Source organism: Cyphomyrmex costatus, unplaced genomic scaffold (assembly GCF_001594065.2).
Source record: "Cyphomyrmex costatus isolate MS0001 unplaced genomic scaffold, Ccosl1.0 scaffold1150, whole genome shotgun sequence".
In the NCBI taxonomy this organism is placed as follows: domain Eukaryota; kingdom Metazoa; phylum Arthropoda; class Insecta; order Hymenoptera; family Formicidae; genus Cyphomyrmex; species Cyphomyrmex costatus.
The window spans coordinates 1-26,275 of NW_017275120.1; the positions used below are offsets into that span (position 1 = coordinate 1).

At 35.4% G+C, this 26,275-nt stretch overlaps 3 protein-coding genes across 4 annotated transcripts; 2 read left to right on the forward strand and 1 right to left on the reverse strand.

Moving 5' to 3' along the window:
* Window positions 1-6,821: 6,821 nt before the first annotated feature.
* Ccdc85 (coiled-coil domain-containing protein 85) lies at window positions 6,822-11,518 on the forward strand. Its single transcript, XM_018544492.1, has 5 exons — window positions 6,822-6,850; window positions 6,937-8,304; window positions 10,061-10,433; window positions 10,811-11,079; window positions 11,304-11,518. Exons 2-5 carry the CDS (start codon window positions 7,420-7,422, stop codon window positions 11,346-11,348), a joined length of 1,572 nt encoding a protein of 523 aa, XP_018399994.1. The 5' UTR covers window positions 6,822-6,850; window positions 6,937-7,419; the 3' UTR covers window positions 11,349-11,518.
* A 1,406-nt stretch (window positions 11,519-12,924) lies between these two features.
* On the forward strand, window positions 12,925-18,251 carry LOC108777595 (potassium channel subfamily K member 13-like). The gene is given in 5 exon segments (XM_018544526.1): window positions 12,925-13,053; window positions 13,806-13,998; window positions 15,255-15,329; window positions 15,631-16,037; window positions 17,775-18,251. Coding segments are annotated over 5 exon segments (1,281 nt in total).
* Window positions 18,252-18,618: 367 nt separating this feature from the next.
* On the reverse strand, window positions 18,619-25,108 carry LOC108777559 (PR domain zinc finger protein 10). Of its 2 annotated transcripts, none has more exons than XM_018544488.1 (11): window positions 24,820-25,108; window positions 24,247-24,637; window positions 23,814-24,152; window positions 23,272-23,604; window positions 22,996-23,199; window positions 22,398-22,910; window positions 21,948-22,212; window positions 20,909-21,050; window positions 20,660-20,848; window positions 20,391-20,582; window positions 18,619-20,316 (listed from the first exon to the last, which is right to left on the reverse strand). In XM_018544488.1, the coding sequence occupies exons 1-11, from the start codon at window positions 24,982-24,984 to the stop codon at window positions 20,044-20,046; spliced, it is 3,006 nt and encodes a 1,001-aa protein (XP_018399990.1). In that variant the 5' UTR covers window positions 24,985-25,108; the 3' UTR covers window positions 18,619-20,043. The 2 variants fall into 2 exon arrangements, with proteins under 2 accessions (XP_018399990.1, XP_018399988.1); XM_018544486.1 differs by having other exon boundaries at window positions 22,398-22,907; window positions 24,820-25,035.
* Window positions 25,109-26,275: the final 1,167 nt, after the last annotated feature.

The window sequence follows — 26,275 nt, forward strand, 5'->3', positions numbered from 1 at the left end:
CTAACCCATGCGCACAATTACCCGACGCGTGACAAACTTTTTCACTTTTCCGTTTTTTCCTTTTTGCGAAATACAACCTTATTGAATGAAAATCTGTTCAATATAAGAATACGTAATAATAGGAGAATGTTTATAGTTTCTATTTCCCTATTTATATCGCTTTGAACTTAGAAAACTATCCCAGAAAAACAAATATCCCTTAGGTGCGCACAATTAATTCGCCCACTTTCCCCTACTCCTTGCTTTCAGCGCTCTGGCTGGCTGAATATTTTTCAACGTTTCATAGTTCATCTATGTTGCTTGATCTACAATGTTCTTCGCTCAAACATACCTAGATATCTTCGTGATTTGATCCATTTTAACGTTGACTCTCATTCAGATTCTCTGCCTAGTACTCGTCAGCAATACCAACTTTCGTGTCCTGCTCATCACAAGTCTAAATTTCAGAGTGCCTTCTCCTATACTGCAGTAAAATTCTATAATGATATACCACAGCTGCTCTACGCTCTATACCGCGACTTCTTATATTTTGTTCTGAGATCACTCAATATATTCGATCAAAATTTAATGTCAGATGAATTGTTATGTACATTTCTTTTTGCTGTTTTTCTATGCGTTTAATGTAATTGTAATATTAATTGTATTTCTTTTTATTAATTGTTACAAAGTTTCTTACCTCTTACTTGTTTTTAATTTGCGTATTTGTGTAATTATCATACAAATTATTTTTAAATTCAATATGTATAACTCACTTATGTTTTGCATACAGGTACGGCTTCAAATCAGCTGCTCAGCTGTCGTCCAGCCTATTGTAGTGTAACTGATGCGTTTATCTCAAATAATATTGTAATATATCGAATGTATTTTGTTAACAGTACACTCAATAAAGTTAATAATAATAATAATAATAATAATAATACTGAGTGAAACGCTTTATCTCATTTGATTAGCCATCTGGACCGTAATTATCCTTAAACTCTTTTAATTTCTCCTACAGATAAAAATAATACATCGATGAAAACGAAGGATAAAAAGTTTACGTCGGTTTTGATTGCGCATAACTATATCATTAATAATATCTTAATTGTTAAGAATAAGACGGCAGTCTCACGCGCGCTTATTAATGTATTGTTAACAGTTCATGGTCACTATCGTTACAAAAATTAATTATGCTGGTCAATTTTGATTTCTCTCAATTACAACGTCGAAAGCCTTACGCGATAATACCCTTGTCGCATTTGCATACGTAATATTTACACAGGCGAGAACTTTTCTACGATAGTACAATAGACGTCGCGTCAGCCGGGCTTCTTTAGATTCGTTTTTTTCCGGCATTCTGTCGCACTGACGGAACCGGATTTAAAGGGCCGCTTTTGAAATTTTATCTATTCCCTTCGCCGTACGTTCGCCAGACACCCGACGCGAAACACGAACAACGCTGGAATGCAGGTGCACATATTCCAAAGTGTATCCTGTATACATGTATATGCCGGAGCAGGTAGAATATTTTCGAAGATTACCTCTCTGTGTGCCGAGGAACGAGCGTAAAGAAGTAACACCTGCCATGCGGTACAGTCTGGAAGATCGACGAACATCGATGATTTATAAGGTAAAAAAAGAAGGATTGAAAAAAAGAAGAGAGTTAAAGAGAGTTAAGTTTCGTCATAAATACATACATAAATAAAGGAATTTTTAGTTTGATTCCCGAAATCATGCGATTCTTATTTCGAAATGTAATCGAGAGAATGCGTCCTCAATTTTGCTCCTGCATTGCTATATCCCAGTCAACACAAACTAAAAGTATAAATAATAACGTAACACCAATGTTACAATTCTATATATTTAACAATATAAATATAATATAACACATGGTGTTACATAACTATATTGCGGAGAACGAAATCATTAATGTATAATATATATAACTTCATAAAATCATCATAAAATTATTATGACATATATATATATATATATCTAAAAGATACCTAAAAAAAACATCCAAGGAGGCAAGGAGCACACTAATTGTAAATCAAGAGAAGATCAAAATGATGATATTTTGTTACAAAATTTCATTGTTTGTTGATTTACGTTAACCTCTTAACCTGATTTTATTGGAACCATATAAACAACATTTTCTTTAATTGAATCCATACTCTCTTTAATTAAGTAATTTATATTAAACAATTAATTTTTTCAAAATTTTAACTGCTCTTTCAACATATATACATCATTATATCTACATCAGATCTCTGATATTGTCGATAGAATTATAAATAATTTTCAATGGATAATATCTTTAAATTTGATGTATAGTACATTTTTTTATAAAATACACGCAGGGTTTAAAGGGATTAAAAAAATAAAGTCATTTTGATTTTTTATTGTGTTCTTTGGGGCGTGAGATTTTCTAGACAATGTGTGTTGTCTACGAAGCTACCTATTTCTGTAGAATTATTGCAGATAACTGCAAGGGAAGCGCGTGTTATTTCGCCGTCGACACGCGTTGATGCGTTGATGGAAATTATGCAAAAATTATACCGTTGCTTTTCATTCGATGATCGTGAAGGTATTAACACTTCTTTAGATTACAGTATTCAGTTAACGCTACATACATTGAGACATAATAGCGTTTTCCGCTGAAAAATCGCAGACGGTTGGAAAGTCTCACGGGAAACTCCACAAAGAATCAAGATTGTTAGGAATTTCTCTGTGAGTGTCGAAATGTGTGCGCTAAAAATATCAGAAAAATCCAGATTTTTATATGTTGACAATCTCGGAAAATAAACAGTAAGTGCATTTTCATGTCGCAATCATAAAATCTAATTAGATCTCTGAAATCATAAATTATGAATGATAGTTTATGAATAATAGTTTCACTATTATATATATAGTATAAGAAATATTTTATATTTTTTTAAACTATAACATATTTTCTTCGAGATGTGCATTTTAAAAGTATAAATATAAGCAAATTTATTTAAAAATAGATTTGTCTTTTTTCATATATACAGAGTAAGACATTTAAAACAGGTCACCTGAATAACTCGTTTGTTTTTAGAAGGAAAAGTGTCAAACAAAAATTGCTTGGTTTCGAGGGAATGTGATGTCAATAATTGTTTTGTAGATGGAGGCATAAACAAAAATAAAGGATAAGCAAAGATCAAATCTGTTTTTTTTATTCAATGGAACGACATGTTTCTTTATTTACATTCTGATAGAGCATTTTAAAACGAATACAGAAACTTATAATTGAAGGTCATTTAAGGTTACGCAAAGTCAATAATGAAATATAATTGAATGGAAGATAAATTGTTTCAAGGCACTCTTCAAATAATTTCGTGTCTTCTCTGCTTGTTAGTATACCGCTAATCGTTCAAGTGTATAACGATATGAAAATAAATACTGATTAGTTAATCGAAATGCGTAATACGAAAGCGGAAAAAAAGTCGATATCATTTTCATCTATGGTGATCTATATATATTTCGCAAGACACGCACTTCGATTGATAGATAAATTTGAATTGATCAGTAAATATGGATAATGCTATGTGCGATTCAATATTTATTTACATATCGTGATACACTTGAACGATTAGCGGTATACCAACAAGCAGAGAAGACATGAAATTATTCGAACAGTGCCTTGAAACAATTTATTTTCCATTATTGACCTTGCGTAACCTTGAATGACCTTCAATTATTCGTCTTAAAATGCTTCAGAATGTAAATAAAGAAACATATCATCTTTCATTTAAAAAAAATAGACTGACCTTTGCCTATATCCTTTACGCCTCCACCTACAAAACAATTATTGACATTACATTATGTGCCCCTCGAAACCAAGCAATTTTTGTTTGATACTTTTCCTTCTATTGTTAAAAATAAGCGAGTTATTCAGGTAACCTGTTTTAAATGCACATCTTGTATATTGCTTGCACTTTTTGCATTCAAAAAATTTTCGCTTTTTTTCAATGTCCGAATATATTAATTTGGTTTTAAATGCAAATATTTTTGAAAATTTCAAATAACATAAACAGATCCTAATATAACATTTAGTAAAGCTGTGCTCAGAAATTTCAGGATACATACTCTAAGTAAGTATCTGAAATTTCATTTGATCCTTAAGTAACATTCGGTGAACAACAAGAATAAAATGATATCTGGATGCAGATGCACTCAGGTGTAGTTTTTGAAATAAGTCTAAATGTGTAAATTAAATATTAAAATATATAAAATGTAAATTAAATTAAAAATTAAATTAAAAAATAAAAAACAAGAACGAACTCGTCATCTTAATTTGCATTTCCGAATTAAAAATACAAATCACATCAGTTAGAATCTGCATCTGTCACTATTTCTTCAATTTCGTTATTAGGCGCATATAGGGCCCAAGTAGTAAGCCGCGGGGGGCTGTACGTGCCAGTCTCGAGGTCCTCCCAGGTCCTCCCAGGTCCTCCCACGTCTTCATATAGCTCACGCTTCAACCCTCTCTCTTCGTAAGCCAATCGGGAGATCGCGCCATCACGACGCAGTTCCCGCGCTGGAGCCTCACGGTGGCCCGGCGTCATCCACAATCACTTCAAGAATCAAGTCCCACGATGTTGGCCGCCATGTTTTGTTAGTACGTGACTCCGAACTGCTCCGAAGACGGCTCGTACAAGTCGGGGCCCATGTGAGTATCAATGAAACATCGACCTGATGAATCACGCAATGATGTTTATAGACTCGTAAAACGAGTGAGATTTAATAACGAGTTCCAAAAGTCGCGATCATTGGATACTTCAGCAAAATCATTGCGTTGCGATCGACATAACTAAAAGCCATTGAAAATCGATCGTTATAAAAGAGCTATTAAGGGAGAATAATTTGAATTATACAGAGGTAAAACAAAATTATATGACCACCGAATTGTAAAATAACGATAAGAATTAAGAGATTCATTTATTAATTATTTATTTATTGATACTCATAATACGCGTTGGAAACAGAAGAATGAACGTTAGTAGTCAACAATTTATTGACATAGTATTTGCAGAATATTATAATCTATAATATCGGCTCAATATATTCTAACGTTTAATTAATGTATCGCCAATAAATTGTTAAGTAAGAGCAGAAAGAGGACTCCGCAATTTTAAACCAAAATACCTTTAAACGTAATAAATTAACGGTATCATATAAAAGGAACTCTCAGCTACAATAATAACAACGATTGCATGAGGGAAAACGTTGCACAAGAAGATTAATAAAGACGCGTCAACGTGTGGGCCCGGACAAGTGAAGACGGCACTGGGCATCCTATGAAATGCGGCCTACCGGCGAGAAAAACGGGGATCTGGCGCGCGGTGACCGTAGACGAGCGAATGGGCCAGGGCATTGCCAGCGCAGAGTGCAGCCACGGCGGTCGTACCGCGGCAACCGCTAAGTCGTACTCGCGAGTACACGGAGGCCTCCTGACGTGCCTTCGACGAGCTCAAAACGCGCGGATCAGGTGACAGCGCGGAATGCGCGTCTCCTATGAGGCCGCCGGCCAAGGTGTGCAGGGGAACAAAGGGGGACAGGGAGCGAAAGCCAGGTGGAACGACGTGTCTCGCAGACACGTAGCAGGAATCCCTTCATCGACTCCATATCTATTGCGCCGTCTACGACAGGACGATCCTTACATACTATATACGCAGATCGGAACTGCTCCGATTTCTGAGTTGCGAACGATTTGTGTTTCTGGAAACTAAGGTGACAAAACGCAGTACTTGGACAAGACGACGTGTTTGTTCTTTCGGTGAAGCAAGAGAGGTAAGACACTTGTGTGTGACACACACCCTGCGAATCCAAGTGTATAATAAGAAATAACTTTAATATATATAGTTAGTTTTCTGTGTAAAAATGACACTATACTTATACAATATTACACAATTTCTTTTAAGACCATGTAAACAATGACGAATAGAAAATAAAGGTCTAAAACTGCAGTCAAGCTGGTGCTTTAGTGTTCAAATAATTTGGATTTGTATACTCACATCCTGCAAACTGCGCGTCTAATTTAATTTTCAGACTTGAAATTATTCAGTCTAGCAGGACTATAATGTATATAATAATATCAATCATTAAATTGATAAGCAATTTAATAATATTGATGCTCATGGGCATCTTAGAAAAATCTTAATAATCTAATGCTAATAGTATTTTGAAACCTGTTAATAATTAATGTGTTATTTTTACACGGAAAACTAATCATATACATATATTAAAGGCACTTTTTACACACTTGAATTTGCAATGACAATGCTGATAAAAAGAAACTGCAGATATCGAATTTGGTTCCATTTACATTCGATGGTATCCGAGATGAAAAACGGATGGAGAACACGCTGCTAATAGATGAGAATTAGTATATCCTTGCTGCGAATGGAGAGTGTTCCTTTTAACGAGAACCGCGCAAATTGGTATGATATTCGCTTCACTAGAATCTGTGGAAAAGAACGAAAAAAAAAGGGAAGGGAAACATATGAACGTTACGAGAGAAGAATTGTTCACGACAATCCGTGTTCCGCTTACCCACGGTACACTTGAAGCGAAGGGCACCCAAGCCGCAGAGAGACGGGAAACGCGTAGACTGCTGATAGAGGGGAATCGATGTTACTGCGGGGATTAGTAGTATGAGAGACTATGGTATGTCGATTGTGAGCAGCACGCTGCTTAAGTTGTACGCGAAGGCCACGATTGTACGACTGTTACGACTCTGACGCGCGTGTACGAGAGTCGAGCATTGAGGTGATAGTAGTCTCGAAAGTAAGCAGTAGTTACAAGAAAACGTACTCACTGAATATATCCGAACATTCGACAAACATTGGTGAATGCTCCAATAATTGCTTTTACGTACGATTATCTACTTAACTTCAGAACACGTTAATCCGATTTAACATGATGTTCTTTCAGAGTGCATTGTGAATCAAAGACTTATAATTGGTACAATTTCGTGGAGAATACGGATGTGGACGGACGTAATCGTGAAGGCGACTTCGCAGAAATGACTGACGTCTGATTTCTTCATCTCCGGTTGATCGTCGGATAAAGTTACTTGGATCATAATTACTGCTCTGTCTTTAAGCCACGGTTTGCAATGCGGATAGAAAGTTGAGATTAATTAACGTCGAAAAAAAAAAACGGACTATAAGTATAAGTGAATCATACAACAAGTGATGTGATTCTTGCTAGACAAGACTCTTTCGTAAAGCGCCGCTGGTAACAGGTGCATTCGGAACAAGAAGCGCGCGAAAGAAGACGAATACGAGGAGAAGGCAAAAAAGTCGAAGAAGAGGAAGAGAAGGAGAACATAGAAATCGGTCGTCGAAAGAGTAGCGCGCAAGCAGGGTCTCCTACGGCGATAAGGCGAGGCCCAGGTGTCGGTGGAGGGAACGTATGTATCGCGCGGGGCCGGTCACGCGGACCGGGCCCACCGCTGCCACTCGTGAGAGATCGCGCGCTGACCCAGATTTCGGCGGGTCAAACCGACGCGAGGAGGCCGCGGTGGACTTTCTGAAATGGGACACGGCGCAGCCTGGAGCTAAATTAGCCGCGATGTCCAATAAGAGTAAGTCCCAGTCGCAGCAGCAGCAGCCGCAGCCGCAGCATTATCAGCAGCAACAACAGCAGCAGCAGCAGCATCCTCCGCACGTAATCAAACCAGTGGACCAACTGCCGCCGCGCTATCAGCCCCCTCCGCAGCCTACCAGCGGCATTCTGAAGAACCATCTACACTTTGCCAACGGAGGTACATCGATATCAAGCTTGGCTCAGGCCGGCAGTAATCAAGGTTCAGGCGTGGCCTTGAACCATCATCAGAACACGCAGCCGCGCACGTTGCCACCGCCCCCGCCGTCTTCGCAGCATCATCATCAGCAGCATCAATCGCAGCAGCCAACTCAATCACAGCAGCAATCGCAGCAGCAGCCACCATCGAAGGATGCGCAGAGCAAATACTCGCCAAGAATAGAGCATCATCATCATCATCCCCAGCCGGGTAACCCTCTGATCGCTGCCGCATCGGCAGCGGCGTCTAAGAGTCAACAACAGCCGCAGCCGTCAACCTACCTCCAACAGCCTAAGCTTAGCCAGGGTCAGTACTTGCCACCCAGCAGTCAGTATCCGGCGGTGAACAACGGCCAGAGCGCGCCGGTCAGACAGAGGATCAGCGACGACGAATTTCTGCGACTCGGCCCCGTGGAGATGCTTAAGTTCGTGCGGAAGACCGAGAGTGACATCGCTAGGCTCGCCGCCGAGCAGAATCGCCAGATACAGAACTTGGTGAGTTCTCCTTGGTGGATTGTCTAATTTCGTGTGACATAAGCAACGAAAAATTAACGAGATTTAATCATACAAAGGTTAATATAATATGGAAAATTCAGAAGTATAATCTCAAAAGTTTTCTGTTATAATCATCTCTATACAATGTATTAATTTTAACTTTATAAATAATAAGAATAAAAAGGACTAATGAGAGTAAAATCGCTGTTAGTGTTGCGACATATAAAAAATATGTTATAGTACATAAAATGACTGTGATGGTTACCACTGTCCTACTTGTCCATGGCCTTATCAATGTTTTAATTATTTGCGACTTTTACTATTGAAGATGGCTCGGATGCAAGCCAAAACGTATAGTATTGTATTAATTTTATCGTTATTTTATGTACTATAATATATTTTTTATATGTTCGCAACACTAACAGCGATTTTTATATTCTTATTAGCCCTTTTTATTCTTGTCATTTGAAATTTTCGAGAGTCTACTTTTATATTTAATTGCGTTAACTTTTTATATAAATTATTTAAATACAAATTTAAACTAGGAGTTTCTGAACTTTTGAAATTATTAATGTTATTCGTATATTTTTAGATCTAAATTAACGGCCTGTTAAAATGACTCTACTTCGAATGCCATAACATTAAAACACAATCTAAATAATTATTCATACGTTTAATTCATTTTATTTTGATTTAGAATTTCGTTTTTGTATAACGGTTTTTGCTTTGCAATAAATCCACTACAATTTCTAATCATTAGCTAGATGTTAAATTGCAAATAGAACCTATCTTGCGAAAAACCAGAAAATCATGTTTTTTTGGGGAGATCGTAATATACATGATTCATATGATATCAATATATATATATATATATATATATAACGTTACATTAATAATATTTCGTTGAATCTTCAAGAATGCTGTTTGCTGCCCTTGAAATCTTTAGCACGCTACACGGAAGTTTTCGAGGATTTCTTGTAGGTCATACACAGATTGAATCGACCGTCGTAATTTCAAACAGTCACGCATACGTGAGATAAACCGCAAACGATCGCGCGAACAATCGGTTTCCTCTGACCAGCAAAAGCTTACCAAAAGTACGCGATCGGAATTGGTCACGCATCGCTCGCACACGCATGATGAATAGGTGAAAGGATTTTTTTCAGTAATCGGCTTGTATACCTCGGTGTGCGAATACGTCATTTGTAGCAATCAATGACTGTTATTTCTCTCACTACAGGCACATTAATTATAATAATACAAAACATATTCGACCATAAAAGATACGTCGGTATCACCTGTAAAAAAAAACCTAGATATAAAAACTTATAATATATTTGAATAGCTATTTACAATTATAAATATTTAAAATAAATTTTTAAACATTTATTTACGATAACAAAGTTCGATTCAATTTACAATTGATTAAAAAAGAATACTTAGCTGAATGGGAAATCTGTCATTATCATATCTATAAAAATCTTATAGATACAAGGAACTATAATGTATTTGAATAGCTATTCACGATTATAAATTTTTTAAATAGTTATTTATTATGATTAAACTTTGTTACGATTTGCAATAAATTAACAAAATAATCGAAATATTCTCGACAATTCCCGTGTGTTTGAATCTATTTGTTTACATGATTACAAACATATAACAATGTATATAACAATATAAAATTTTTTTAAAAAGAACGTAACTTTAAGAAATATAAAACGAGCACGACTTAACAAAGCTATCTACTTTCCAGGTGAATGAGCTGCGGTTGCTGAAAGAAGCTAACCAAAGATTGAACGACGATAACCAAGAATTGCGCGATCTTTGCTGCTTTTTGGACGACGATCGTCAAAAGGGTCGCAAATTAGCGAGAGAGTGGCAGAGATTTGGCCGATACACAGTGAGCGTTATGCGACAGGAAGTTTCAGCTTACCAGAATAAGTTACGTCAACTGGATAATAAGCAACAGGAATTAATTAAAGACAATCTAGAGCTCAAAGAACTGTGCCTATATCTCGATGAGGAACGCAGCGGTGGTCAAAGAGACGACGGCGACGGGTCGAGTTCGAGTACGAACGCCGAAGAGACTGCGCCGCCAAGGCCGAGACACACTTCCACATTTAACGGTATAATCTAGTAAAAAATGCAGACCTCTTTCTCTACCTCTTGTATTAAATCAATAAGCGCAAACATTTCTTTTATGCAGAAGGAAATATGCTGAAATATAATTTTAATTTAATTTAATATTAGAAGATATAATAATCATAATTCGAAGAAAATGAAAGCTTTATAAAAAATAAAGAGCTTCTCTAAAAAAAAATCACTACTTTTGTGTTTATGTAATAATAGTATGGTACGTGATGAATGAATATTATTTAAAGTGCTTATTGTCTTTAAATGAAGAGTACGCATATAACCATACCTGTGAAAGTATATACATTACAGTTATTATTTTAATGATCTTCTGGAATTCCGGAATGATTCAGTTGCAAATCTCTTGCAGATCAAACAATGCAATACGTAAGAAGCTTGGAACAACGGGTGAAACAGTTGGAAGAAGACAAAAATGTTCTCCAGACCCGAGCGCAAGGTTGGGAAGTGCTACCATCGGGTGAAGTTTGGGATAGTCCTGCGAGCCCGAATGACAACACTCACTTAGGAAGCCGACCGGAGGCCGTAGTGCGCGCTCTCCAAGTTCTCGAAGTCAGAGAACAACTGGAAAGAGAAGAAGGTCATGATGGTGAAAAGGCGTTAGTCAGAGAAATGTGCAATGTAAGTAAACGTTACTACCATTCCTCGATTAATAATAAGTAATCATTACAACATGGTTTCACTTTTGAAAAAGTATCTTTCAAACAGAAAAGGAATTTTTTTTTTAATATGATTATTTTACGGTGTGATTCGTACCCAGAAAGATCCCACGAAAAATTCTTTCGCGTGAAATAAGTAATATAACATATTCATTACTTATAATTAATTAAAATCTTTTTTTCCAGGTCGTCTGGCGGAAATTGGAGGAAGGTCCGCAAGCAAGGCATTAACGATCATGCCAAGAAAACAACTATCTGTCAATATTAGAGCGTTGTTAATATATAACAATAAGCTCTAACATACGTGACGTAAAGATAGTATAATAGTGAATAATAGGTCTACTCTTTAATTGTTACTGCACTGAACTGTACTAATTATAAGACTTTCTATCTCGCGTTCGCCAAACATTAAATATATATCTATTTCATTTTAAGTACAAGTGTATACTAGTTCAGCAACAAAGAACAGACTTACCTTGGTGAAAATTTTTAGAATTCTTTATGTAATTATTCGGAATTTTTATATAAATTTCGAAATTTTTGTATTATTTTATAATTTTTTTAAAAATTTCTCATTTTTTTGTACGAATTGAAATACCTTTCAGAAGTTTTAAGAAAGTTCTTATGTAATATTTTCTAAAATTATATATGAGTTCTAACATATGTACTTTAAAATTTTTAAGATTTTCATTCTATAATTTTTGAAAAAAAATTATAAATTAGAAAAATAAAATGAGAAATTTTTTCACCAGGAAAACACGATATTTTATGTAGATTGTTATACGATTGTACAAAAAATCATTTCGTTATGAGAATACTGATAGTATCTATTTATGTAAATGTAGTTTTCGCAGATTATCTATTAACAAAATATTTTTATTATATAACGTCTATATGATTTATTCGCGGTTGATCTCGCTCTTTTCCTTCTCCTTTTTCTTATCAAAAATCTGTCGTAAATATCTTTCCAAATTTAAATTTGGGAAGCAATATAAATTATTTTACAAATAGCCTATATCTTTTCTGGTATTTTAATTGTAACGAAATTTCCAAAATTAGACTTAAAACATTTTCGAAATATTTGATTCACTTTTTAATTGACAAAATTGAAGATATTATCTTCAATTGAAAATATCTGTAACTGGTAAAGTCATAATTTAACATTGCCCTTTTTCGCACACATTGTGGGCCAGTTAATTATTCGCGGCGTTCACTTCTCTCTCTCTCTCTCTCTCTCTCTCTCTCTCTCTCTCTCACCCCCACGAAAAAACATCCCTTCGATGAAATTCATACTGTGAATACGCAAGCGAGTGTTTGTATTTCTATTTTTATCTCATCAAAGGATTTGCTTTCAATGGTGCGGGCGTTGGATTGCCCCATATACATCTCGGCTGCCTGTAACGTCGTCTAGTACCATCGTGTCAATGCGAGGCAATTAGGATATTTTCCAATCTAGCTACAATCAATTTCATCTCCTTCGCTGCTTAGTATATGTCTCGCGTAAATTTAAAAGCATTCGAAAATTAAAGTCTTAAATAATTATTTACACCGAAGCTACCTACATGACAAAATTAATGAGCGCTTTCTTAGCAAAGAAAAATAAATTAGCTATAGCAATATTTTCTAAATTAATTATTTATAGGTCTTATCTGTCTGTTGAAAAGGACATATTCTTTAAACAATTCATTTCGCATCTGTGTATCTCTTCATGAATTCTCGGTCGCCGAGCTTGCGCCGCTCCAGATGAAAAGCACAGTGGGAGTCGCACGCAGCAGCCACCGGCTATCGGAAAGATGAGTCGCCGGTGATGTGCTTGTGCGGAGGCCTCGCGGAGGACAACGCCAGGATTATCCTCCTTGCCGTTGTCCTGGCAGCATATATGCTCGCAGGCGCGGCTCTCTTTCAAAGGCTAGAAAGTGATTTCGAGATACGGCAGGTACAAAAGTGTATCCAAATATAACATATATACGTATAAAATATATATACGTATAAAATATATATAAAAGATTACTCTTCTCTCTTCCGCTATAATTCTTACGAGAAACAATCGCAGATGGAGAAAATGTCTTTTAAAATTAAAATTAAGATATTAAATACAGTGATCTCTCTCTCTTTATACAAAGAAAATTAAGAAAAAGACCTTTTCCCTCTTTTTAAATCTTCATAATTCACACCAAATGAATGAATAAATTTTATTGTGTTTATCGATACGTGTAACGCGATCGATAAATGTATCGTGTTATCGTGAAATCCATACAAATAAGAATTGTTAAGAATTATTTAATCCGAGAATAAAGTCACCTGATTTTTTTTTATAAAAATAAGAAAAAGGAGCAAGATTGATTTTTTTTTTATATAAACGATCTAACTATCACCTCGGGTGTTTTTACATTTTAATTAAAATAATATTATTATATTGTATATTATATTATAGTTTTGATTTATTAATATTTAAGAACATAATAATATTCAATTTTTTAAATTCAATGTATGGATATATATTTATTTTCTGAAAAAAGTTCTTCAGTGTTTTAAATTTTACGCCTCTATTTCACGGTTATTATTTAATACATACTTTACAACAATTCATATTTTTTCGCTGTTAAAGTATAAGAATATCCTATAGATAATTATTCCCGGATTAAAATTCTAGATTATTTATTAATATTTTTCTTAAAATGCGCATAGGCGACAGAATTCTGGCAGGTTTATCACGCGTTTCGGAAACACCACCTGCGAGATAGCCCCTTGGCTTTACAGAGGCTGCATGAATTGCTATATGCCTATGGCAACGCTTCCGCTACCGGCATCATTAACAAGAGACGCCGCTGGGACTTTCCCGGTAGCTTTCACTTTGTTGGCACCATAGTTTCTACGATCGGTAAGAAACATAACGCAATATACTATAATGGGAATGCCAATTACTTGTCATCCGTATCTACGATGTGGTTGAGAGTATCAGTGGAATTCACCGGATTCACGTCAACTACTTTTTTAATTCCTTGTTTTTGCGATGTCGCGAAAACAAATCAACTTTCATGCCTCAATCAAAACAACGTTCCTGCCTGATTCCTTACCAGAGATCTTAATATTCGTAAAAGTCTTTTTTATTACAATTATTCTTATTAATCTTAATCAGTATTCGCGAGTCAAGCGCGAATTACATTTAAGTTATATAATCTAATATTTCTCAGATTTTTTTCTTTAACATGAAAAAAAGATTTTAAAGTATATTCGGGTATATTCAGAAATCAAAAAATCATTTAAGGGTGATTTACACGGTGCTGCTTCTATTAGTTTTGAGCAAACTTCTTAATTCGTCAGTGAATTCGCTGATAAAAAAAAACTTCTTCTAGATGTTCATTTTTTATTCAAAATTTTTAAGTCACAGCGTTTAATATAATCGCTGCGGCGCGTCGAAGTTGAGCATGTCCAACTTTAACACTTTCGTCAAGCGATTTTAGCAGCAACGTCTAAAAAAAATACGCTCCGTATAAAAACGGTAGCGAATGAATCAGCGGACAACTGGCGAATAGTTCGCAAATTGCGCTTACATGATTGGCTGTTTTCACTAAACTATCTCCAAAACGTTAGCGACTTATACTGGTTACTAGCACCGTGTAAATGGTTCAAAATGGTTTAAGGACTTTGTCAGCCAGAAATTCGCTTTGGGAGAAGCGAAAATCTGGCGATCAAAGCCAGCGTTAAATCAAAAATAGCATTTATATATATATAATATAAATAAAAAAAATAGGGAGGCGCTATTGTACTTCAAATAATTTAATTTCCTCCTGCTCTTTCTTCTTTACTTTTTATACTCTTTGAGTACTAACAACTTCGCGATGTACCACGTATTTATACACATTACTAAATTATACAGAGAAAAGTTTTGTCGAGGTGATCGCATTCCTCAGCAAAACTTGGTCATAATGATGTTAAGTAAGGGGATAAGGGGGTAAGGGTCGTCGGCCGGTGTATGCATGAGAATGTGAATTCTGGAATGCTAATATCTCGCGACCTAGTCTTATCCACACGCGACTCTGGCTGTCCTTTGGTCGTCGATCTCTATATATGCATTCGTCGCCGTGTAATATATTTCTGAAATGAAAGAAGCGTAACATTGAAATTATTTTGTAGGATACGGAAGCACTGCACCCCAGACATCGGCGGGTAAAGCGGCAGTCGTTCTTTACGGTTTCTTCGGTTGTTCCGGTAATAATAAAATCTACATCTAATAATGTGAAAAAATGTCTTACGTGATTAAAAAATCATAAATAATAATATTAAAAATAATCTGGTTCTAGAAATACAGAATAAAAATTCAGGAATGTTGAATGAAAACTTAAATATATTACATAGATCAGTTTTCATCTATATAAGATTAATTTGGATCAGTTTAATTTCATCTTTAAAAATTAGATCAAGATAAACAATAAATTAAACCGAGATTAAAGTTAATAATGCATTAGTGGAATCTTAATGAAGCTACTTCTAATATTAAGTAATAATTTAGGTGGTATCTTGTTCTTCAATCTCTTTTTGGAGAGAATCATTACTCTCCTAGCGTGGATCTTGCGCAGCTGGCATGTACATCGATTGAGAAGACGTCTCCGCAAGACTACATTGACATCCCGCCGGATTACTAAATCATCGAATACCCAGAGACCATCTTTGCCAGACATCCTTGACGATGACGACGACCATGTGAACCTGGATCAATGGAAACCGAGCGTATACTGGGTCATGTTTTATTTATCCGTCACCTCCTGCATCGTCGCCTGTTGTGCCGCTGCACTTTATGCACCGCTGGAGGGCTGGGATTACTTCGACGCACTGTACTTTACCTTCGTGAGCTTTACTACTATTGGCTTCGGCGACTTTGTTAGCACGCAACAACTGAGCTATCCTTACGTACACTGGTAAGATTGCAAAGATTGTTTCAAGGCGTAAATTGAAATTCTGTTAACTAAATTTTGAATAATAGACTGACAAATTTGATTTTTCTTTAACTAAGATGCGCTAATATATGTGTATATATATATATATGTATATATATGGTATATATGTATATATATGTGTATATATATATGTATATATATGGTATATATATATATATATATATATATATATATACACAGGGTGTTCATTTGAAAACTTTCCAGCTAATTATCTCGAAAAATATAAAGATACAAAAAAAAAGTTAAAACACGTATTCCATGATTTTGAGGGGGAAAAAGAGTGGCACTCTCAATTTTTTATTTGGAGGGCGTTTTCAACGTAATTTGAAGGTCAAATTAATTTTTTTAAATGGCAATGTATATTTTTTATTACAGGATCTTATTCTACGTAAAAAAAAAAAAAACAAGTAACTTCTGTAGGAAACACTTTTTTGTTCGATCATTATTTTAGGAGATATTTAAGAAAATAGCAAGGCATAGTTACAGCATAAAATTTCATTATTTATTATAACAAATGTTCAAAATGTTCTCCGTTGTTTATAAACAATAATAAAGGCGATTATGGAATTCTGAATGAACATTTTGGAAAGTATTTGCTGGAATAGCTCTACATTCCTGTATAATTCTTTGACGTAAATCGTTGATATTTTCCAGTGGAGTTTTATAAACAACGGATTTTAAGTCCCCATAAGAAAAAATCGAGTGGAGTTAGATCAGGAGATCTTGGTGGCCATTCAATGGCTGCATTCGGGCAGCGCGCTATTAGCGCCATTTGTGTGGTACGTCCTTGTCTCACGTCTAATGGACATCGAAGATAAAATGAAACAAATAGCGCTAATAGCGTCTCCCCGAATCAAGCCAATGGCTCCTCTTCTACCAATCCATCTCTATGGAAATCGATTGTTTAGCCACTGTCGAATTGGTAACACATAATGTAGGGGAGCACCATCTTGTTGGAAGCACAAAAGTTCCTCATTTAACAACAATTCGCCATTTTCATCTTTTTTATTTTCAAGACTTTCATTTATAAGTGCATCAATATCGTTGTCTAGTAAATTTAAATAAAGGTTGCCATTCAGTTCGACTCAAAAACTCCACCGGAAAATATCAACGATTTACGTCAAAAAATTGTACAAGAATGTAGAGCTATTCCAGCAAATACTTTCCAAATGTTCATTCAGAGTTCCAGAATCGTCTTTATTATTGTTTAGCAAACAACGGAGAATATTTTGAACATTTGTTATAAATTGTATAATAAATGATGATATTTTATACAGTAGCTATGCCTTGTTATTTTCTTAAATATCTCCTAAAATAGTGATCGAACAAAAAAATGTTTCCTACAAAAGTTACTTGTTTTTTTACGTAGAATAAAATGCTGTAATAAAAAATATACATTTCCATTTAAAAAAATTAATTTGATCTTCAAATTACGTTGAAAATGCCCTCCAAATAAAAAATTGAGAGTGCCATTCTCTTTCCCCCTCGAAATCATGGAATACGTGTTTTAACGTTATTTTGTATCTTTTATATTTTTTGAGATAATCAGCTGGAAAGTTTTCAAATGAACACCCTGTACATAAATTCACACTGAAATACTTAAGGGGGTATGGTTAATTCGATGAAAAAAAAGCATATATTCATGAATTTTTTTATAAGCTATGGTTAGTTCCAGTGTATTTGGGTAATTTTATTTTAATAAAGATTCATGAATTTTGTTTTCCTCGTGATGGGATGTTGCTGTATATACTCCTTGTTAAACGTCACGTCAATCGTAATAAAACAGGGCCTGAATTACGTGATACATAAATTACAATACGGTAATCGGAATGTAGCGGCGCCGTATTTACCAAGAAGACAGTCCTCCGTATCGACCGTATACTATTCGAAGAGGAGGCCGAACAGGCTTGTCGGTAGGGACTCGATCAGGGCGCAGGATAACTCGGAGACGCCTCGCAGGATGTCGGGCGAATTGGTCTCTATGAAGGAATTCTTGTCAGTGAATAAAGTTTCTTTGGCTGTGATGCAGAAGCAGTTGTATGATGCCGCACAGAAACAAAAAGGTGGAGGATCGCTCGCCGCCACGCCGAATCACCAGGTGTTGAAGCCCGGAGCGGTGGGTCCACTTGCAATTGCAAGCGAAAAATTTGAAAGCAAAAATACGATAAACAGATAAAAAAATTATGGCATAGTACAGGCTACAAAAAATATATACAAGCATAGTACATCTGTATCAATCATATTTTTCATGATGTTTTATCTCGCAAACATTTGCCAATTTTTAAAGCATTTGCAAATTTGTCGACATTATGTATGCTATATTGCCTAAAAATTATTAATATAAAAATTAGTCGTGACATTCTTGTAAACTTGTTCCCGCAATTCTTTTATATATCCAGTTTGCTTTATCATATTGTGATTCCTAATATTGAATATAATAAATAAATGATATCATTGTCATCGCTCATCGAATAACTTTATTTAAGTCATGTTTACAGTACAATCTTCCATGTCAATGACATCGACAAACATGCAATCTCTTGTTTTCGTAATTGCGACAATGTACGTCGTGTATATACCGCGTCGTGTAAAATAAATTTAACATCGTCATCGTGTTTCAACGGTGAATTTCTCTGAATGTGAAAATCGTTCGTGCAGATTTTATTTACGACACACACCAATCGGATAGGGTTTACGAGAGGACACAATTATCCGAATTTAGACACGTTGCGGAATATACAATCTTTGGACAATCTTTGCGGAAACTCTTGATGTACGTGTGCTTATGTGTGAGTGAATGCGCGGCGGAAATACACAGCTTAAAATACACGTACGTTGCTCCTGCTGTTCGTAAAATCGCGAGGACAAACGTCCCTTTGGCTACGTAACTACAGTACCGTGCGTCAATTTAAACCGGACGTCTCGAGTCGACGATTCAAACGAACTTTCGGCTGTGACGACTAGATTCATACGTGGATGAGACCAGCGATTACGAAACGATTACGTGAAAACAGTATGTTCCGAAGATCTAAGAATGCATGTTACTTGTATATTATTCTAAAATGAGAACGTGGACGCAAGCGTTTACGAGAATTACGATCTTGGAATTACGATAGAGAAAGAGAGAAAGAGCAAAAAGTGAAATGGACGATTTCTTACAAAGATCGTAAGCTTTCACGTAATCTACAGACAATCGCTCGCCATTAAGTGAAGCCAAATACACACACGTTGCGCGAATAATAAATCTTTAACATTATTCGTCCAATCACCGTCGTACAAAGGAAGTCACGCTGATCTAAGATGCAGCGCACCACCCGTCCACCGCCAGATGTAAACCGATCCTTTTAACATCTCTTTAAACTTGTCTTTTAAATTTTGTCCATCTATTTCATACTCGAATGACATCGGATTTTAAAAGTAAAACTACCAGGCCTAGCGCAAATGGCGTGCCGATAGTATCAGGATTTGTTCTACCTTTTTTTTTTCTTTTTCTCTTTACGGTATTTTTAATACTTTGAGAAAAGCTCTCAACAATTGTATGAGACTACAATGTTCTCCGTCGCAAGTAGATTCGAGCCTCGTTGGTTCAGTCAACGGTTTTATTCGTTTTTTTTTTTTTTCTTTTTCGAGGCTCGGGCAAAGTTTATTAAAACTGCGTGCTTCATTTCCAACAAATCCGCCAAAGCCACTAGTTATCATCATCAGTAACCGTCGTCATTGTCGAACAACCAACGTGTACAATCAACAAAACAGCGCCCAGTGTTTCGCACTGACGCTGACAAAGCCGTGTAAATTCCCAAATATTCTCGGGCGACACGCTTCATCGCTTCGTTCAGGCGACGTCGCCTCGATTTTGGTAACGGCAGCAAAAAAACGCAGCCTATCTCGGCAGCGTACAAAGATCGCGAGATTCATATCTCGATAAATTGGCGACGTTCATCCTCTATATGAGGATGCCGCGTTTTTCCTCAACGTATATCGCGCATACGTACGAACTGTTGACCGATCATCTCCAAGCCACCATTGCCTATCAGATCAACGTCGTTCGTTAGTTTGATTATTTTCTGTTTCAGGAAATCTCCGTCGCATGCTTGTATATAATCGGATATCACAAAGTTGTTATCGTTCAGCGTGGGTGGTTGATTTTGATTTTGTGGTGGCCGAGTTCGCGATCGCGGTACTTGATCCGCCGGCTCCATCAGATGCGCGTGCTTCTTACGTTGATGTTGCAAGAGCTTTGCCTTGAATAAGATATATACTTATTAATTTCTGTCAATCTCTCGTCAATTAATAAATTCAATTATATAAAATTTACCTTGCTAGCGTATTGTTTATGACACCACTGGCAATTTTGAGGACTAGTCGTAATACTGCCCACTGTCTGGCTAAAGCTTGGATTTGGCAGTCCTGAGAATTGGGATTCCTCCTGTCGGTTACTAGGCGGCAAGGCCGCGCCAGGATGGTTCTTCATGATATGTGCTTTACGCTTGCTGCTACTTTTATAAACCTTAAAAAATACGATATATTAAAAAAAAACACGATAATTTTATTTCCACTCTAAATAATTTTATTTCATGACGATACTTTGTCGCAATATTGGCAATAGTAGTCTCTGGTTTGTCGAAAGATAGGTAAGTTTAATTCTGGCACAGATTCGGGAGCGACATCAGGATGCCGCTTCGCTAAGTGATTCACCAGCATTCCCCTTCGTTTAAAACCCACCAGGCATTCATGACATTTGTAAATGAAGCGATTATAATCACTCGGATTTATCTATTAATAAAATAATTGAGTAATGTATAATCAATCATATGTTTTCTTACTTTGACATACCTTTGGCACAAATTTCTTCGCCTGGTTGTTCTGTGTCATTTGTTCTCTATTAACCGTTTGAGACTGGTGTATTTTCGTCATATGTTCCTTCAATTTATCCTTTCTTTTGAATCGTTTACCGCAGTTTGCACAATGAAATTCTCTGAACAAACAAAAGTTATTACATTAAATTGTAAAATGACAAGGACTCTTTATATAAATAATAATCAATAACAATAAAAGGACGAAGTAAGAGTCAAATTAAGATTAAAATTATGGAAATGTTGACATATTTAATTTTAGACTAAGAGTACAAAATTATTAAAAAATATGATTACAAAAAGAAATCTACTTAAAATCTACTTAAATAATGATGTAATGACGATATAATCAGTTTCGACTCTGAATTGAGTCCTCTTCAGACTTTAAAATATGTTTGATGGATAAAATTCGCTCAGTTCGTAACGATCTGTCGTGTAAGTCACCATGCAATAATTCATCATTACATTTACAATGTTGTGTATCATCACATACTTAAACCGGATCGTAGTTTTTAATTTTAAAATTTATTATTAACAAATATTAAATAATTTTGTAACGACCGTATATTGTCAAACAAACGAGGAAAGAATTACCGCCTAAATTTATTATTAACTATTGTAAGTAAATCTTCTTGTGTCATTTTTACTTTTAACTATGTATATTTATATCATTATGAAACTTTTTTATATATATATTAATGTTTACAGAAATATTTATATTAACAATGGTATATAGTTCTATTATAATTTTATCTGAAGAAGACTCAATTCAGAGTCAAAACTGATTACATCGTCATTACATCATTATTTAAGTAGATTTTAAGTAGATTTCTTTTTGTAATCATATTTTTTAATAATTTTGTACTCTTAGTCTAAAATTAAATATGTCAACATTTCCATAATTTTAATCTTAATTTGACCCTTACTTCGCCCTTTTATTGTTATTAAGCAAAAGTTAATTAAATTTTCATGTATTTTTATTAATATGATCAACAAAGAATTCAGAATTAAAATTGTACCTGTGATCGGAGTGCTTTAACAGATGCATTTGCAATTTGTCGACCGTTGGAAAACGTTTCGCACAATGCTGACACTTGTGCTTCCTTTCACAATGATGTGCCCGAATGTGTTTGCGAATGACGGAATACTTAATGAATGTTCGCTGGCAGTAAGGGCAACTGAATATACCATCTTGATTTCTATGTGTTTCAACGTGATCTTTCAGCATCGTACCTTGGCGAAACAGCTGCCTGCATATCGGGCACTCAAAGACTTGTTTGTTTTCTGTAAATACGGAATCGTTATAGCACAGCAATTGATATCAGAAGCTTGTTCTTTTTAGCTGAATTTGTACAGTTCAACTTTCTTTTTTTTCCACATTGAAGAGACAAAAATAAAAGACAAATTATGCACCTTAGATTATTTATATATATATATATATAACTTTTATTGATTCATTATAGATTCACCTTTATGCGTTTTCAGATGACCAGACAACGCAGAGTTGTTCATAAATCGTTTCAAGCAGATACTGCATGGCAGTGGTTTTTGGTCCTCAGCACCATGCGCCAAGCAGTGCTGTTGTAATCGTATCTTTGTAGCAAAACGTTTGTAACACATTGAACACTTGTATGAACCTAGAGGAGTTAGTCGCTTTGCCTTAGATAACGCCGTTCGTCCGTGCTGAGACACATGATTCACCAATTCGCTTTGTTTCTGGAATTCTTGTCCACATTGTGGGCATGTGGACATTTGATTCTCAATTTTGATATCGTTAGAAAAATGAACGGCCACATGCAAGTTAAGTAGACATGCAGTCCTGAAAATCAAGTTACACACGGAACATTTCCAATCCTTGTTACACTTATTCTGCCGCGAGTTCTCCTTTTCTTTCATATTCCTGTCACGAAACATTTTTATGTATCGATTATAAGAATGATTATCCAAACGTGGCCATGTGGATGTTTGGTTTACCACTTCTGCTAAAAATAAGGATTTAATTTACATATAGGTCAATATTTATTATGGTATATCAGAATATAATATATATCTATATTTACTTTATACCTTTTTCATCTTTTATATCTGGTTTGAGTATTGGTAAATTTCTGCGATTTGCATAGTCTGGACTAGGACCTGCCTTCAGTTCTTCTTTTGGCAAAATATTTCTATTAGTCAAAAACACTATTCCATCTTTCTGTTGACAAATGATTAGATTTTGTTCTTTATATGTCAGTGCAGGTCGTACAAAACGCATCCAGTTTGAAGTATCTGAAAATATAATGGGATTTAAGTTCAAATATCTTAATTAGAAACAAATAGACAGTATACGACTTCACTTACTTTCGTTGGAAACATCTACTTTCAAGAATTCTCCATCCTGAGTTTCAAAGAGCAGCGGCAAAGTATTCTCAAAAGGCGAGCCATCATAAGTGCACAATACACCTTCTATAGGTCCAAATTGCGTGCGTCTTCGTATATTACGTTTCGCAAAAACCCCATAGGTTACATTATTTGCTGAACCATGTGATGTAGATAGCTTGTTTAACAAAAGATAGGATCCTGGCAGTGTTGCTACAGCACGCGATGGTACAGGTTGATCTGCGATAGTGCATACATCAGTCAAATTAGAGCTATCGTCTTTGGCACAATTACCGTCATATTCGTCATCTCCCCCTGAAAAAATGCCCCATCCAATATATAAAAAACTATATAAACAGAATAAAGTTCCCAAGAAATAAATTGTAAATTCAAATAAATCTTATATTTATATAAATCATAAAGTAAATGAAAAGCAGTGCCTTTTTTATTTTATGATTTATACAAATAAATAAAGTAATAATATTTATCATTACATGCTTATAAAATATTGTAAATATACTTACAAAATTTTTTCTTATCTGTTATATGTCGTTTGGATCTCCTTACATCTTTCTTCTCAATTATTTTTATCTCCTCAGTGGACAATGGATCTTCAGTAATTTGTTGAATTTCTTTATCACACTCTGACAAAGCAAGATTGTTGTTTTCTTTATTTGCATCTTCAGTTATAGGTAAAGTGATAGAGTTGTCCTCTATCTCCATGTTCTGATTTTTAAACGTGTTGATAACATTTATTTGATCATCCTGCATTACCAAAAAATCTCTAGTTAGAGCAAAATCTGTGCCTGGTATTCCTGTTAGCATCAAGGGAGTTGTCGAAGATTCCAACTCAGGTGCAGTTTCTGGAAATGTTACATAATAGTCAAAAAGTAATAAAAATATCATCTAATATGTATGATGATATATTTTGTTTAATAAAAACAATCATTTTTTTACCCTGCATTAAAATCAATTCGCTACTGACACTGGACACTAGTCCATCTTCATTCCCATTGCCAACAAAGTCTGTGGTACCATCCGTTTGAGGTACTGTCTGAGTGTCGATCGGATGAGCCAGCTGAGTCACATAATTGATGCTGGTTCGTATATTCGGTTCAGGCTGGGACATCAAGGGTGAGGTTGGACCTTGCAGCACGACAACAGAATTATGGAAAGGAGAGGAAGGCAGTTGGACTGGTGTAGGAGAATATCTAGCAGTAGAGCTCATATTTGGATCCAGTGGGCTGACTCGATGCTCAAAGTCTGATAGAGGAGAGGCTGCCCTCGGAGAAAAAGAGATCTGCTCATACGTAGGAAACAACCGGGATTGATCTTCCACATATTCCACCTAGCAACAAAGCAGTTATATTATAAAGATGGCTACTGACATGTTTATCATCAAGATCTATACAATACAGGACATCCAAGAGAGGTCCTGAAGATGTTTCCAGACGTCTCTATGTCCTAAGAACGTTCCTAGATAATGACCCTCTGATAAAATGTACTGTGTATTATAGAAGAGTTACTCACAGTCAAGAATAGGAGCCTGTTGTTCAACTTTTTCGGCTGTTCGCATAGCGACGAGGCAAAAGGATGATCCGTAGGCCAATTCACCGAGATGTCAGCTCCTCTGTCGATACTGGATATCTCGAAGGACTCGGCAGGGGCCCCCTCAGGAGGGCCCCTTGGATCCATCTTACGTTGACGTATCGTACCAGCGGAATTCGTGGTTTGGTCGTCTGTGTCTATTACAGTCACATTCAATCGTAGGGATCTACACACGAGAATACACGGGAGAAAATGACCAAGATTGGTGGACCGTGAGGATGACACCAGGTCGCTCTAACCGCGATGCGCGACCTTCAGGGTCCCAGGAACGACGCAAACGGTAAACGACATCGCGCGCAAGGCAGGAAACAGGTGTTCGTTATACGGACCTCCGTTATTTTGAACTCATACGAGAAGACTCGCCAGCCTCAACATATAGGCTTCGAAGTCGATGTACCTCTCGCAGTCAGTGATGCACATACTGCTGCCAGCTGCAGCCTAGCCCCCTGACAGTCGACGATGACGATCTCGCATCGCGATTGATTAACGTCGAGTCGGCGGGAAATTTTAAACCTCGTCCCACGAGCAGTCTTTCAGATTGCGCGCTATTATTTTACAATTATATAGGTAGATTTATTTATAAAACCGTAAGTCTATTCGTAAAATCTGGAATTATATTACTATCACATCTAAATAAATTCTTTTACTTCGCGGATGAGTGCGAAGTAAAAGAAGAAAAAAATGTTTTCTTTTGTTGATATAAAATTAATAAGAAGTATATAAAAAGAAGGCAATAGAATATAAAATCATAATAATTATAATAAAAATCAAAATAACATTAAAAGCAATCATTTAAAAAAAAATAATGATGCCATATATGTATTATATGTTACTAGGTGACTTTTTAATTAAAAATCACATATGACACATTATATGATATTATTATTAATTAAAAAGTTATAAATACTTAAAATCATGTGTCAAAAATGTAAATTACATAACTTCTACTTTATATATGTCATTTATATGATTTTATGTTCTATCTGAATATAACGTATTTTAATTAAAATATACATTATAGAATTTCATTCGTACAACGAATCTATCATCTTCTATTATCTCTCTTAATGATAGAATATTTAAAGATATAACATTTTCGTATTTAAAATTTCCAAATTGAATTATGTATATTATTATCTATATATAATACAAAAAATCAAAAACGTTATATTATTATTTTTTCTTGACACTGTATATTATTAATTTAAAAAATTTAAGGTATTTATTTATCATGCGAGAATTAATCAGAGCGTATATACATCGTTTAATATTTATATTTCTCCAGCGATTGTCGCTCCCACTCTCTTCTACCGTCCAACTCATGAATGGAAGTTGTTGGAAACCCTATTCACCTGACACCAGGGGATTGAAGTTTTCC